The sequence below is a fragment of the Octopus sinensis genome, linkage group LG2, assembly GCF_006345805.1.
Source record: "Octopus sinensis linkage group LG2, ASM634580v1, whole genome shotgun sequence".
Taxonomy (NCBI): domain Eukaryota; kingdom Metazoa; phylum Mollusca; class Cephalopoda; order Octopoda; family Octopodidae; genus Octopus; species Octopus sinensis.
In genome coordinates, this window is record NC_042998.1 from 92,044,324 (window position 1) to 92,059,771 (window position 15,448).

The following is a 15,448-nucleotide window of genomic DNA, read 5'->3' on the forward strand; positions in this document are numbered from 1 at the left end:
GCTTTTTGGTAAGAAGTTTGCTTCCCAACCACATGGTTCTGGGATCAGTCCCACTAGGGCAAGTGTCTTCAACTTTTGCACTGAATCAACCAAAGCCTTGAGAGTGGATAAAATAAATGGAAACTGAAATATGCCTGTCACATATATATGTGTGTGTGTGCGTGCGTGTGTGTGTGTGTGTGTGGTGTGTGTGTGTGTGTGTGTGTGTGTGTGTGTGTGTATCTATGTGTGTGTGTGTCTTTGTGTTTGTTCCCCACCACTGCTTGATAACTGGGCTTGGTGTGTTTACATCCCTGTTACTTAGTGGTTTGGCAAAAGAGACTCTTAGAAAAAGTACCAGGTTTTTTTTTTTTAAATAAAAGACAGAAAGAAATACTGGGGTTGGTTTGTTTGACTAAACCTGTCAAGGCAGTGCTCCAGCATCACCACAATGCAATGACTGAAATAGGTTAAACAAAAAAGATAAAAGAAACAATTGTTAGAAGTGGAAAAGCAATGTCCATAACACACTAACTCTGTGACTAATAGGAGGAAAGGAGGAAGTTAACCTCAGAACCAATGCACTTGCAATACAGTAGATTCCCCTAAAGGCACACCATGGGATATGTGTCGTGGTTAAACCAGGTGACAGATCAGTATATAGTCTCACCCAACCCCAAAAGAAATAGTTCTTCTGATTGGGTTCTGCATATTTTACATCTACCAAATTTCCCTTTCAAAGCTTTGGTCAATCATATCTATGATGGATGATATTTGCTCAAGATTCCAGACTATGAGCTTGAACCTGAAATTGCATAGTTTAAAGTGAAGATTTTAACCACACAACCATGTCTTCACCCATTTTTGAAACACAATTAAATGACTGTTTAAGTTATGACTAGAATAGTGTTAATTAAAGTTAATTCTAATAACTTTCATTAACATTTTTTCTAGTGTATATTTAAATCTTTTGATGTGGAACAGATTGTTATTTTTGCAATCTGCCTAGTATTAAGCCACCTGTGTTTTCATTGATAAATATAGCAAAATTTGATTGTGTAATATTATAAACAACTACACAAATTATTTTTGTGCTTAGGAAATATAATATGTTTGCAGCTTAACTCCTGATGGAAATATGTTCTAGAAGCTAAAGCATATGGTTGACATAGAAGAGATATTTACAGAACCATAATCATCACAGTTCTATATTTAAGGGATGAGGAATTATGTACATTATTTACATTATTTACATTCGACGGATATTTCTCCTCATTTTGTTTGTTGTTAACACAACGTTTCGGCTGATACACCGTCCAGCCTTCTTCAGAGGTCTTGGGGAAATTTCAAACCTGGTTTCTCATTCCTAAGGTATTTTTCGATGTTGTTGTTATTATTATTATTATTATTATTAGTGTTCAGGTCACTGCTTGAAATCGAATGGGAATCTTGGGGTTAGTAGCCTGCGCACTTAACCACTACTGCATATGCCCGTGGTATATAGCGTAGTGACATAATCATCATACTCATAAAAATGTTTATTAACTACATTAATACATAGCCATATTTGCAACATTAAACTGTCATTACTACTAGAGGGATGACTGGAAAATTAAGACATCAATTTTATTTTATTTTATTTTATTTTATTTATTTGTGTAAAATAGAAGATTGTATGATTGCATGAACTGAAAGTTGATGCTGAAGAGAATTAAGTGGATAATATATATCTCTAAGATTTGAACTAGCAAGGAAATATATTTTTTTTATTATAGTTTAACCTTTTAGCATTTAGATTGGCCATACCCAGCCCAAGCTATTCAAACTAACCAGATTCAGCCTCTCACACCTACCCTTCAATGTCATTCTAAAAGCAATCACATCATTGAAATTTCAAACCAGTGAGATAATGTGTAATTAATTCCAAACAATGTTCATAAATAAGTATTACATTTGACAGAATAATCCGAATGTTGAAGAGTTAAGGACAGTTTTATGTCCCATTTAGGGCACTAAAGATTATCTACTGTGATAAAATGGGTACCAGAAAGCTCAATATTATCAACTAGGAAATTTTAATTAATCAAAATTATACCCTTTGTGGTGAGAAGAATCTATCATAATAGGAAAGAAGGGTTTTGCTCATGACCCTTTGCAAGGCCTCCAAAATGGTGGATGAGGAGGAGGAAGGTTTCTTCAAACCAGAAACCTGACTGAAATGCTTGCATCAAAATGGGCTCCACTAAAAGCAACCATTGTGTTAAATGGTAGTGTTAAACTGTGTGATGGATTAATAATACTACAAAACAACCTATCCAATGTTCAAATGTTTCCATCAGTCTGTTTTGTGTGTGTGTGGGTGGGGGGGTCAGTTCCTTATTTATCAAACTTGGAAAAATGAGAAGCAAAGTTCACATTAGCAGAATTTGAAATGATAATGTAAGGTGCCAAATACCACAATGCATTCTGTCTGCTCTAACGACATTACCAATTTCCTGCCTACAGAAGAGTAACATTAGTGATATACTTACAGTTATGCTGAAAATGTATGCCAACAATTATAATAATTAAAATTTTCTAATTTAATTTATTGTAGAAAGGAGAACGTTAGATTTTAACTACTGTCTAATGATGAAGTTTATTTAGATATTAGTTTTTTTAACTGGCATAGCACTTAAGTAAAGATTAAGAAGACAGAAGCATGACTATACTGATAAAGATAAGACTCTCTCTCCACCACCACATTCCATATTTAATCAACTGTAATTAATTAACTGAAGTTTTAGGGTTGTCTCCTTAACCTTTCCTTGACCTTGTGGTTTAAGGTACATTCCCTAATGCATGGTCTCTGGCTGACCAATGCTTTGAGTGTGAGACTGGTAGGTGGAAACTGCAAGAAGCCCACAGACATATGCACACACGGACACACACACACACACACATGCACATACACATACACTCACATACACAGACACATGGATACTTATACAACAGGCTTCTATCAGTTTCTGTCTACCAAATCTATTCACAAGGCTTTGTGTCTTCTACTATAGCCCTAGGCTACTGATCCCAAAGCCACATGGTTGCAAAGCAAACTTTTAAACTATTCGGCTATATACCTGCACCTTCAGACATGTCTGCATTTATGTTAATGTTATTATTATGGCAAATTATCAGAATCATTATGACACTGAAAAAATTATGCCTTGTACTTATTCCAGATGTTGTTTTTTTTTATGTTCTAAGTTCAAATCCTGGAGAGGAACTTTGCCTTTCATCCTTTTGGGGTTGATAAAGTGCCAGTCAGGTACTGAAACTGATGTACTTGACTAACCCTGTCACCCTAAAATAGATGGCTTTGTGCAAAAGAATTTGAAACAGATTATTATTACTATTATTATTATTGTCCTCTCATCCTTTCAAGATCAAAGAAAAAAAAGCATCAGTCGAGTATTGGGGTCGATGTAGTTGACTGTTCCCCTCCCCCAGTTTCAGGCCTTGTGCCTATAGAAAGGAGCTGGCAGAGTCGTTAGCATGGCAGGCAAAATGTTTAGCAGTATTTTGTCAGTTGCAATGTTCTGAGTTCAAATTCTGCTGAGGTCAACTTTGCCTTTCATTCTTTCGGGATCAAATGGTGGGTTAATGTAATCAACTAGTCCCCTCCCTTCAAATTTTAGGCCTTGTGTGCCTGTAGTAGAAAGGATTATTATTGTTGTTGTTATTATTGTCATTATTTTTCTATTTTCCCTTTCATCCTTCTAAGGTCAATAAAATGAAGTACCAGCCAAGTGCTAGGGTTGGTGCTACTGATTAAGCCCTTCCCCTCAATATTGCTGGCCATGCCCCTAAATCAGAAGCCATTATTATTATTATCATTTTTTTTAATGAAAACTCACAACTTATTTTGCTGAGTATGATGGAAAGTATCAGCTGTCCACAGCCAGCAGACTAAGGTGACACTTTTTAACTGGTCATGCTTCAAGAACCTTGCACAGAATTCTTGCAGTTCCAAAGCATATTTTATTGTGTTTGGGGAGAATCATTCTGTTTTAATACCTTATTAATTAACACACTCAACGGTTCAATTTCCACTCATTTACATTTTATTTTTTTGATTTCCACTCATTTACTTATTTATTCTTTCTGGAAAAAATAAATAAGTAAATGAGAGGAAATCGAACCAGTGAGTGTGTTAATTAATAAGGCATTAAAACAGAATGACTCTCCCCAGACACAATAAATTATTATTCTTATTATGCAAATTTTGCCAAAACCCACTAGCCTGCCAAGTTATTGTTCAGATAGCTTTAGTATCTCTATGGAAACACTGTTGAGTGTATATAATTTACAACTATTGATGGCATTCGTGATTTATTTAATTTTGAAGTTTTTATTACAGTCAAGTGATACAAAGAGATTGCTAATTGGGATTGTTAATTATTCTTTGAAATATTTATTGCCAAAATATTTGTCTGTTTTTAAGGATTTCAAGAGCCAACAGTTAAGAATAGAAATCAAAATTGCATGCACTCTACTACTACTACTACTACTACTACTACTACTACTACTACTACTACCACTACTACTACTACTACTACTACTACTCAGCATATTTGACAATCATAATTCATTTTTATTTCCAGGAAACAGAGAGAGTCTGTTTGACTCCAGTTATGGTGAAGATCTCTTCAAGAGGTGGGAGATACGTCTCTATGGTGAAAGTTACAGTCGCCCTGAAAGACATAGTCCCCAAAGATCCCCTGAAAGGGAAAGAAGGTACAGATCATCAAGTCAGGAATCGGACAGACACTCCAGATATAGCAGATATTCGGAGAGTCCTTACAACAGGTACCCTAGCTATGGCGGTGGTTCCAAAGAACGCTACAGCAGATATGACCGATTCCGAAGGTCAGAGTCATATGATCTATCCCAAAGGTCAGAGTCACATGACCAATATAGACGGTCAGAGTCATTTGACCTTGGCTCCGATTACGACGCCAGGTATGATGATAATTTTAGACGAAACCTAAGAAGAAGAACTAGTGATAGTGACTATTCAATAGACACAGATGATGAAACTAAACCCTGGTCAATGAGAGGCAGACACCATGAAAAGCGAGAGGAAAAATATTCCAAGGAAACTACTGATCCTACATCACCAAGACCATATGATGAGCTGGACAGTACTTCAAGAACTACGAGAGAAACTTTAGAGCAAAAGTTACAAGTGAAGGAGACAAAGAGGATTTCTGATAAGTCTATTGAATCTGTGGAAGAGAAGTATAGTGCTTTGACAAAATCCCTTTTTGCTGATTCTGCTGGTTCTAAAGAAACTACAACTGACAGGACAGAATATATTAGTAGCTCAAAAGAATATAAAACAGATAGTATTGGTATGGAGGAAGATAAGAAACTAGAATTTCAGGATGTCTCTTATGATTCAAGTCATCAAAAATACAAGCTATCATATGAAACGGAGAGTTCGGATGTTTTTGTAGACACAGAAGTTCCCACTAAGAAAGTAACAGAGACACCTGAGAAGGTAACTGATGTTCCCACTGAAGTCCCTGAGAAAGCAGCTGATATACCAGTTGAAGTACCTGAGAAAGTAGTTGATGTTCCTGCAGATGTACCTGAAAAAATAGTTGATATTTCTGTTGAAGTACCTGAAAAAGTAGCTGATATACCCATAGAAGTACCTGAGAAAGTAGCTGATATACCTGTTGAAGTACCTGAAAAAATAGTTGATATTTCTGTTGAAGTACCTGAAAAAGTAGCTGATATACCCACAGAAGTACCTGAGAAAGTAGCTGATATACCTGTTGAAGTACCTGAAAAAATAGTTGATATTTCTGTTGAAGTACCTGAAAAAATTGTTGATATTCCCACAGAGATCCCTGAGAAAGTAGCTGATGTTCCCACTGAAGAACCTGAGAAAATAGTTGATATTTCTTTTGAAATACCTGAAGCAGTTGCTGAAATTCCTGTAGAGGTACCTGAGAAAGCAGCTGACATTCCTGTTGAGGTGTTTGAGAAAGTCGCTGATGTTCCCACAGAAGAACCTGAAAAAGTTGCTGATGTCCCCACTGAGAAAGCAGCTGAAATTACTGTTGAAGAACCTGAGAAAGCAGTTGATATTTCTTTTGAAATACCTGAAACAGTAGCTGATATTCCCACAGAGCTACCTGAGAAAGTAACTGATGTTCCTGCTGAAGTACCAGAAAAAGCTCCTGAGGTCTCTACGGATGTAGCAGAGAAGACAGCTGATGCTCCCACCAACATAGCTGAAACTATAACTGATGTTCATGTTGAAGTAAGGGAGGAAATATCAGAGGTCTCTACAGATGTAGCAGAGAAGACAGCCGATGCTCCCACCGACATAGCTGAAACAATAACTGATGTTCATTTTGAAGTGAGTGAGGAAATATCAGAAGTCTCTACAGATGTAGCAGAGAAGGTACATGATACTCCAAGTGATATGCATGAAACAGTATCAGAGGTCATCACGACCGATTCATCTGAGAAGATTACTGATGTTTCCACTGAGATAACTGAGGTGTTTGAGGTTACCACTGAGGTAACTGAAAGAAAATCTGAGATTTCCACTGATATAACTGAAGAGACTACTAGTGTTTCTGCTGATGTAACTGAGTTAGAATCTGATATAGTTGCAGATGTAGCTAACAAGGAACCAGAAACTATTACTGTTATATCAGAGACCATTACAAATGTAATTGAGAAAAGATCCAATATTGACACTGAAGAAACAGGAAAAGAAGTAGATTTTTCCTTTACAGTATCTGAGGAGAATGTACAAGTTGGAGAAAAAGGAGATGTTGGTGTAACTGAAGAAAGGACGGTTGTTGTAGATAAACAAGACCAGGAACAATGTTTTAGCATTGCAGTATCAGATGAAAACGTAAATATTGTTTCTGATGTAACAGAAGGACAGGATGGTAAAGTTCATATGACAACAGAAGACCAAGAAATCACTGTGGAATTTGATAGTGATAAGTTTGGCCAGTTACAGAGTGAAGTAACAGTAGAAGGTGTCAAGGAAAAAACTGAAACAGTCACAGAATCTTATGGTGTAGAAACTGAGGTGAAAACAGAAAAGGTGGACATAATCAGTGGTGAAGGTACTCATATTGAAGTACCTGATACAAAAGATGTCAAAGTAGTCGATGTTCACACCGAAGTACATCAGCAACATGGTGGACTTCTCACTGAAGATGAAGCTAAAGAAGGAGGTGTTCATGAAGAAGTATCTTATCAAAAAACAGAAGTGTATACTGAGAAAGGAGCTGATGGGTCTACTAAAACTACTGAAGTAACATCTACAATAACTGAGAAAGGATCTGAAGGGTCTAGTCAAACAACTGAAGTAATAACCACAACTACTACGAAAACTGTTAAGGGAAAATATGAAAGTTCAGAAATGGAAGGTACTGCAAGTGAAGTCCTCTCCAGTGAAGTACAAGTGGAACAATTTGATGACTCAGTTGAAAAAGAAATACCAAATGGTGCAGAGTCGGTTCTGGTAGAAGTAAAGACTGGATTATCAATAAGCCCTGAAAGACAACAAACATTTAGCTTTGATTTTGTACAAGATGCTCAGGGGGAAATGGAGAGTGTTGCTGGAGCTTCTTCTTCCACAGTAGAACAAAGTTTTACCACAGAAACATTCACAGAAAATGGAACTGAACGTGAAGTTACTTTGTCACATGATAAAGAAGTAATAATTGAAGAATATGAAACCTTTTCAATTCCTCCTGGCCAAAATATTTTTGTGGAAAATAAAAGTCAAATTGAACAACTTTGTGAGTTAAGTGAGGAGAAAAGAAAAGAAATAATTGATAGTTCTGAACGGGAATTCAGTTTACTAGAGCAGACACCTGATACTAAGTTAAAGTATACAACTAAGAGTGAACAGGAAAATACTGAATATGGCCAGTGGGACATTTCAGAGAAATTAGTAAAGGATGGAGTAATCAACACTGACGAAGCACTCAATGAGAAATATCAGCAGTTAAATCAGAAAATAGAAGGCAAACAGAAGGATCATGAAATAATTAGTGCTAGTGATGATTCTCTGACATTTGATAATAAGACAGGTGTAGTATCTAGTTCCCTTGCTGCTGCTGCTGTTCATGAAGAGAAACTTGATACATCAACAAAAACAGAACTACACCAGTCTGAGGCTACAGGAGAATATAGTAACTATATATCTTCAGATAAAGAGCGTGAAAAACCTCTTATCACCGACTTGCAATCAGATATTGGAAGTAAAAGCGTTACTGAAAGTCAAGAAGTTGAAGAAATAAATAAACAGAGAATATCAGAAATAAGTGATATTCATAAAGAAGAAATTTCAAGAAAAGATGTGGAAGATTTTGCTGAATCTTTTGTTCATAAAATTATTGAAGAAGAAATGAAAGAAAAATCTTCTAGTACTGATTCATCCACATCTAAACTGACCAAAGATTTAAAAACAGAAACTGGACCTTCTGATGGTTTGGCTAAAGACAATGCATTTGAACAAACTGCAACTATTGTCAATGTAGAACCTGATGAAGAATTAGGAAAAGTCGCCAAGGATGTGGATAAGAAACTGAAACAAGAATATACTGTCGAAATGCCAGTATCACCTGACCAAAGAAACCTCTCAGTAAATGAAAATATTAGCAATGAATCTCAATCAACTTTTAAATATGAAGAAACTAAACTGATGAAGGATGAACGCACAGTTCACACTAGCTCACCTGTTATTGAAGAAATGGTGTCACCATTTGATCAATCAGAAGAAGTGCATCGAGGCATTGTTGAAGAGCCTGATGAAGAACGTGTTGTTTCAAAGAGTAGTAAAAAGGAGAATGTATTTTTCGATACTAATGATTTCGAATTGAGTAACATTTGCCAAGATGTTTCTAAAGATGAAGTCAAAAAAATAACTGACACACCCCAGCCTCCTATAAGCAAAGATTTTTCTGATAACCAAGAATATACAAAACAAGAATTGGATTCAAATAGGGGTGTACAAAAGGAAGAAACAGATTACAAATCTACAGAAGTGAGGGAAAAATTGGAATTCAGAGAATCGCCTAGTGACTCATCGAGTAAAAAGGCTGCTTTTATTCACCATGAGGATAGTTGTGAATTTGGCTTTGATTCAGAGACTGCTTCAACTGACGATGCTGCTGATACACAGTTTTCTAGCTCTAAGAGTAGGTTAATGTATTCCAGGAGGACTGTTCAGTCATCAGATCTTGATAATAAAGGTTATGAAAGATCTTTTGATGAAGTGTCTGGTGTTTCCAGTACGGATGATCTGGAAATGAATGAAGATGCTTCTGCATCTAAATTCTACAGACGAAGAACTTTTCAGAGACAAAATACAGATGATCAACTAGAGGAAGACCAATGCTATACTGAAAGACCTTTTGAATCATGGAGCACTTCTGAACATTATGAAACTGGTAGGAAATCTTACAAACTAGGAGGAAATATTGGAAAAGAAGATTTACCGTCAGAAAGTGATGGAGTATGGACAAGGAAACCAATATTTTCTGAGGATTCCTTATCTTATGTCTCTGAACAGGCAAGTATCTCCAGTGAATCTTTCCGGGGTATTGATACAGAGTCGAATAGAACAAGTTCCTTAGAAAGACAGTTGTCCGAGGATGAAACTTTCTTCCTAAGACAAACTTCTATAGATTCAGATCGACTAAATTACCAGTTTCCTGATGATGTAAATATCTCTCAAAGACAAAAATTTGATCCAGAAGAATTTTTTTATCGGCAAATTTCAGAAGATGCTGCATATGATAAACAGACTTCAAAGGAAAGACATTCTGATCAAAGACAAATTTCAGAAGACACATCTTACCAAAGACAGAGTTCAGAAGATGCGGGTATAAGGAAGAAACAAGAGGTTAAAGATATTGAGCATCAGTCATCTGAAAGTTCTGAGCCTAGTGACAGTCAGACCAGACATCTTCATAGAGAGAGCGAGGATTACAGTGTAGTTACTAAAAAAGAATATGAAGCAGATGGAGAAGAAGAAATTGATGAATCTCACAGAACAAAGCATTTAGATACTGCTGAACAAAGTGTAACTGAAAAATCAGAAACAATAACAACAACTGAAAAATCAGTGAAAGAATCAAGTCAAATTACTACAAGTACAGAATCTAGTGAACACTCAAAAACAACTACCGAGGGCGGCCAGAGTCCTGAACAACAAAGTTCTAGAAAATCCAAAAGTCAATCACCTAGTCAAGTTGTTGCGAGCTCAGAATCTACTGAACGCTCAAAGAAAACTACTGAGGGCAGTCGAAGTCCTGAACAACCAAGTTCCAGAAAATCCAAAAGTCAATCACCCATGCCTCAAGATGCATATCAGATTGAACAGTTATTAAGAGCAGCTCGTATCAAATCACCTACCATGGAAGAAATATTAAAAGACAGGTAAGTCAGTATTTCATGTTGAGAAGTATATCATGTGATTTTATATAAAATTATATAGAATCTTTGTTAGGAAATATAATGGGATTTATAATTAAACATTTTTACATAAATTTAATTTGGCTCAAGCAATATATTGGCACATTCTAAAACATAAAATGTATTGACATTGTCTATATGAGATCAGCTAAATCTAAAATTAGTACAATATATAATTTAAAATATTTCTATTTTAGAAATATTTATTCTTAAAAGGTTCTAATTTATTTTAAAGTATTTATAACTTTATTCACTTTTTTAGTTTTCTGCAATTTACATTAGTATTGGGAAAAAATCTATTTAAAAAAACTTTAAAAGGAAACTATTAACTGTTAAACCAATGTTTTTATGTTGTATTATAGATAATATCCTTAGGCCTCGCAGGAAAAGTCTCTTTACAACAATATTAATTTTATTTGTTTCTTTAATAAAAACACTTCATAAAGCTTTCGTACTTTGTTATTAAGCACCAGACATCTCATATCTACAGAGCAATTTGTTCTTTTTCTCTGTTTTTTTTTTTTTTTTTTTTTTTTTCACAACTATTTTATCTGTAAATTTAAAATTGTAAGGTATATCAGAGGAGAAATATTGAATTAATAGCTGTAAAATCTTATGATGTTAGTATTGAGCAATACACATTTTGACTGATCCTTAGAACTGAAATTAGAAATTAATCTGTTTATATACCATTTATAACAATTTAAACGTTTTTGGCTGTTATCAGACTACTATATTAATACAATGTTCATTCTGGTATAAAAACCCTACAAATTACTCTAATGTTAAGAGATAATTTACAAAGAGGAAGAGAGTGACTGAATAATGAGAGGACGAGCAAGAAGTAATATAAGTAATATTTGCTGCAAAATATTTTATGAACCAGCATGTGAAAGCATCTTGATATGAAGTGTGTTTGTTTGTGTGTCTAAGTGTCTATATATATGTATTACTGTATATGTGTGTATATATATATATATATATATATATATGTATTACTGTATATGTGTGTGTATATATATATATATATATATATATATATATGTATATACACACATATATATATGTAAGTATATATGTATATGTGTATATATATACGTGTATATATATATGTATATATATACATATATATATATGCATATACATATATATGTATGTATGTATATATATTATATATATATATAATATATATATATATATATATATATCTATATATATATATACATATATATATATATATATATATATATATGTATATATATGTATGTATATATATCTATATCTATATTTATATATATCTATATCTATATATCTATATATATATATATATGTGTGTATGTATGTATGTATGTATGTATGTATGTATGTATGTATGTATGTATGTATGTATGTATGTATGTATAGTCATTTCAAGGATGTTTTGTCCTCATTACTGATTAATAAATCCAAAAGTTTCACTGGTTTAATCTCCATTACATTAGAAGAAAATCTCCACAATATGTTAGGGATTATTATAAATATTATTTATAATAAGGTAAGAGAATAGAAAGTTGAGGATGTGTAGTTAATTCACTTGTATCATAGTTTGAAGTTAAATTTAAATACAAATATATTTTTAAAAAGTACAAAAGAAACTCAAAAAACCTACATGTTTTGATTCTGGTCCCTGAGTAATTCATAATTCAAAGCATTTAGGTCAAATATATATCTATATCTATCTATCTATCAATATATATATATTTACAAACATATATGTATGTATTTACACATACACATGCACTATATATATATATATATATATATATATATATATATATATATACACTTACAAGTGTAAACACACACAATCACATGTATATATGAGCAATGGCTGGCAAATGTGAAAGACTTTATCATATTTGGGGCAGGTTAATTAATACTTGTAAAAGTGAAGGAATAAAATATCCATTCAGTGAAGTTCTTCCAGTACTTATGTTGCATACAGGATTTAGGCTGATACTGTAGTGATAGCATGAAGGAAAAGGACAAGTACATTCATTAGTTTCAAGGAAGAAGTATAACATAATTGAAAAGTTCAGGGAAGGATATCCATTTATGTGAGAGTAGATTAAAAGAAGGAGATAACACTACTCCAAATTATCTAAAGAATGAAAGTTATTAATGAGAAAGGTTTGTAGATAAGGTGAACAGCTTATTTCTAAATATAATTTAAGATAGCAAGGATTGAACTGTTGGAATAGTGCTACATTCCAACCTAGGCCTTGTAAAAAGTCAACAGACCCTCATATCTCAAGTACTTCTTGGCCTTGAAGAAACACCAATATACCTGATACAGTTGTATAATAGGTTTATATTTTTTTTCTGTTTTTGATATTTGAGGAGTTTTATTATTATAGGAAAGAGTTTTAATCTGAAGCTTGATCATATAAAACATATATATATATCTTTCAAATAAAGTTCATCATCATCATTTAATGTCTGTTGTCCATGCTGGCATGGGTTTGACAGTTTGACTGGGCTAACATGCTGAAAGGTTGTACCAAATTCCAGTCTGATTTGGCATGGCTTTCTATGGCTGGATGCCCTTCCTAATGCCAACCACTCTAAGAGTGTAATGGGTGCTTTTACGTGCTCCTGGCATGGGAGCCAATTTGCGTGACACAACTATCTGCCATGACTGTGATTTTTCTTGGCTTGATGGGTCTTCTTGTCAAGCATGACATAATGCCAAAGGTCTCGGTCATGGCCTCCATGAGGCCTAGCAGTTGAAAAGAACTCAGCCATTTTGCCTCCATGAATCCCAACACTCAAAAGGTGTTCTTTACTTGCCACCAGTACAGGTGCACTTGGCTTGATGGGTCCTCTTAGGCACAACACATTGCCAAAGGTCTTGGTTACCAGTTATTGCCTCTGTGAGGCTCAAAGTTCAAAGATCATGCTTCACCACCTCGTTCCATGTCTTTCTGCGTCTACCTCTACCACAAGTTCCCTCCACAGTTAGAGATTGGCACTTCTTTACACAGCTGTCCTCATCCATATGCAACATGTGACCATACCAGCACAGTTGTCTCTCTTGCGCACCACTGGTGCCTCTTATGCCTAACTTTTCTCTCTCAAGACATTTACACTTTGTCATACATGTACACTGAAATTGCACATCCAGTGAAGTATACTGACTTCATTTCTTTCAAGTCTATGCATGTCATCGGTTGTCACAGCCCATGTTTCACTGCCAGTCAACATAGCTGTTTGCACACAGGCATCAAACAATCTACCTTTCACTATGATAGATAGGCCCTTTGTTGCCAGCAGGGGCAGGAGCTCTCTGAACTTTGCCCATCCTAAACTTATTCTCACAGTGACGCTCTTGGAGCATTCACCTCCACTACTAACTTGGTCACCTAGATAACGGAAGCTAACTACTACCCCGAGCATGCCCCCTGGCAGTTGATGTAGTCTATTTTCTGCCCATTTTCAGCATTTATTGTATCTGTGCATATTCCACATACAAAAGCTAGTTTCCCTGTTAACCTTCCTGTAATATTGCTGCACTTTTTATCTGTCCAAAGCATACACTGAGTGCATCTTATAGAGTTTCTACCTACACCTTTTCTACAGATTGAGCAGGGCAATCTACCTGAAGGCATTTGTGATTTGTCTGCCTTCCTACTTACTAAGACTTTGAATATAGACAAACTTCTTCTTTTCTGCTTCTCCCTTGGTTAGGTATACTTGTCTCCTAACATCCCTTCTGGCAATCTGATACAGTATTCTGCTGCTCCAATTCTTCCAGGCCTTCCAGGCTTGGTTCTTAGCTCGAATGGTTCTGTCTACTGTATTGTTCCACCACCACGTTACCCTAGCTCTAGATGAGACTTTGCTCCAGAAAATAGATTTGGTCTGTGGCACTCAACAAGCTGTCCCTCAGGAATTCCCAGTTGCCCTCTATGTCACAAGTCTGTAGCTCCTCCTCCCTTTCATCGAATTTCTCAATTACATTCAAAGTAAACAATCAAAATCTATTATCTATTTTAATTTCACATCGTATATTTAGTTAGTAATGGCATTATCAGTTAAATAGCTCCGGTGGTTCAATTACTGGTTCACCACATTTCCAATGATCAGGAAATGTCAGAGCAATTCAGGGCTTATTTGGATAACACACACACACACATAAATATACACATACATATATATATATAATATATATATATATATATATATACATAAATCAAATCAAATCAAAATCAAAATCATTTTGATGACTGGCATCCGTGCTAGTGGGGTGCAAAGAGCACCATAAGAGTGTGATCGTTGCCAGCGTCGCCTTACTGGCGCCTGTGCTAGTAGGGTGCCAAGAACACCATCCGAGGGTGATCGTTGTGATCGTTGCCAGAGCAACCAACTGGCTTCCGTACCCGTGGCATGTAAAAGGGTACCATTCAAGCGTGATCGTTACCAACGTCGCTTCACTGGCACCTGTGTCAGTGGCACGTGTAAAAGATTCGAGCGAGGTCATTGCCAGTACCGCTAGACTGGCCCCCGTGCCGGTGGCACGTAAAAAGCACCCACTACACTCTCGGAGTGGTTGGCATTAGGAAGGGCATCCAGCTGTAGAAACTCTGCCAGATCAAGACTGGAGCCTGGTGCAGCCATCTGGTTGCCAGCCCTCAGTCAAAACCGTCCAACCCATGCTAGCATGGAAAACGGACGTTAAACGATGATGATGATCAGCATCATCATATACTTATATATATATACATATAAATATATACATATATAAATGGAAATTGTAGTTGTAATACCTGTGTCGGTAGCACATAAAATGCACCATCCGTACATGGCCAATGCCAGCGCTGCCTTGACTGGCTTCCATGCCGGTGGCATGCAAAAAGCACCAACTGATCGTGGCCGTTGCCAGCCTCCCCTGGCAAATGTGCCGGTGGCATGTAAAAAGTGCCCACTA

The 15,448-nt window shown here is 35.6% G+C and overlaps 1 protein-coding gene across 3 annotated transcripts in view; it reads left to right on the forward strand.

Annotated features, from left to right (window-relative positions):
• Window positions 1-15,448, forward strand: part of LOC115229254 (titin homolog) — a 139,352-nt gene that overhangs the window by 115,622 nt on the left and 8,282 nt on the right. For 2 of the 3 annotated variants that reach the window (XM_029799631.2, XM_036515465.1), the window contains one exon: window positions 4,623-10,446. In XM_029799631.2, the coding sequence (XP_029655491.1) occupies window positions 4,623-10,446 (5,824 nt within the window). The remainder of the gene's footprint in view (window positions 1-4,622; window positions 10,447-15,448) is intronic. The other variant, XM_036515470.1, reaches the window with a different exon arrangement.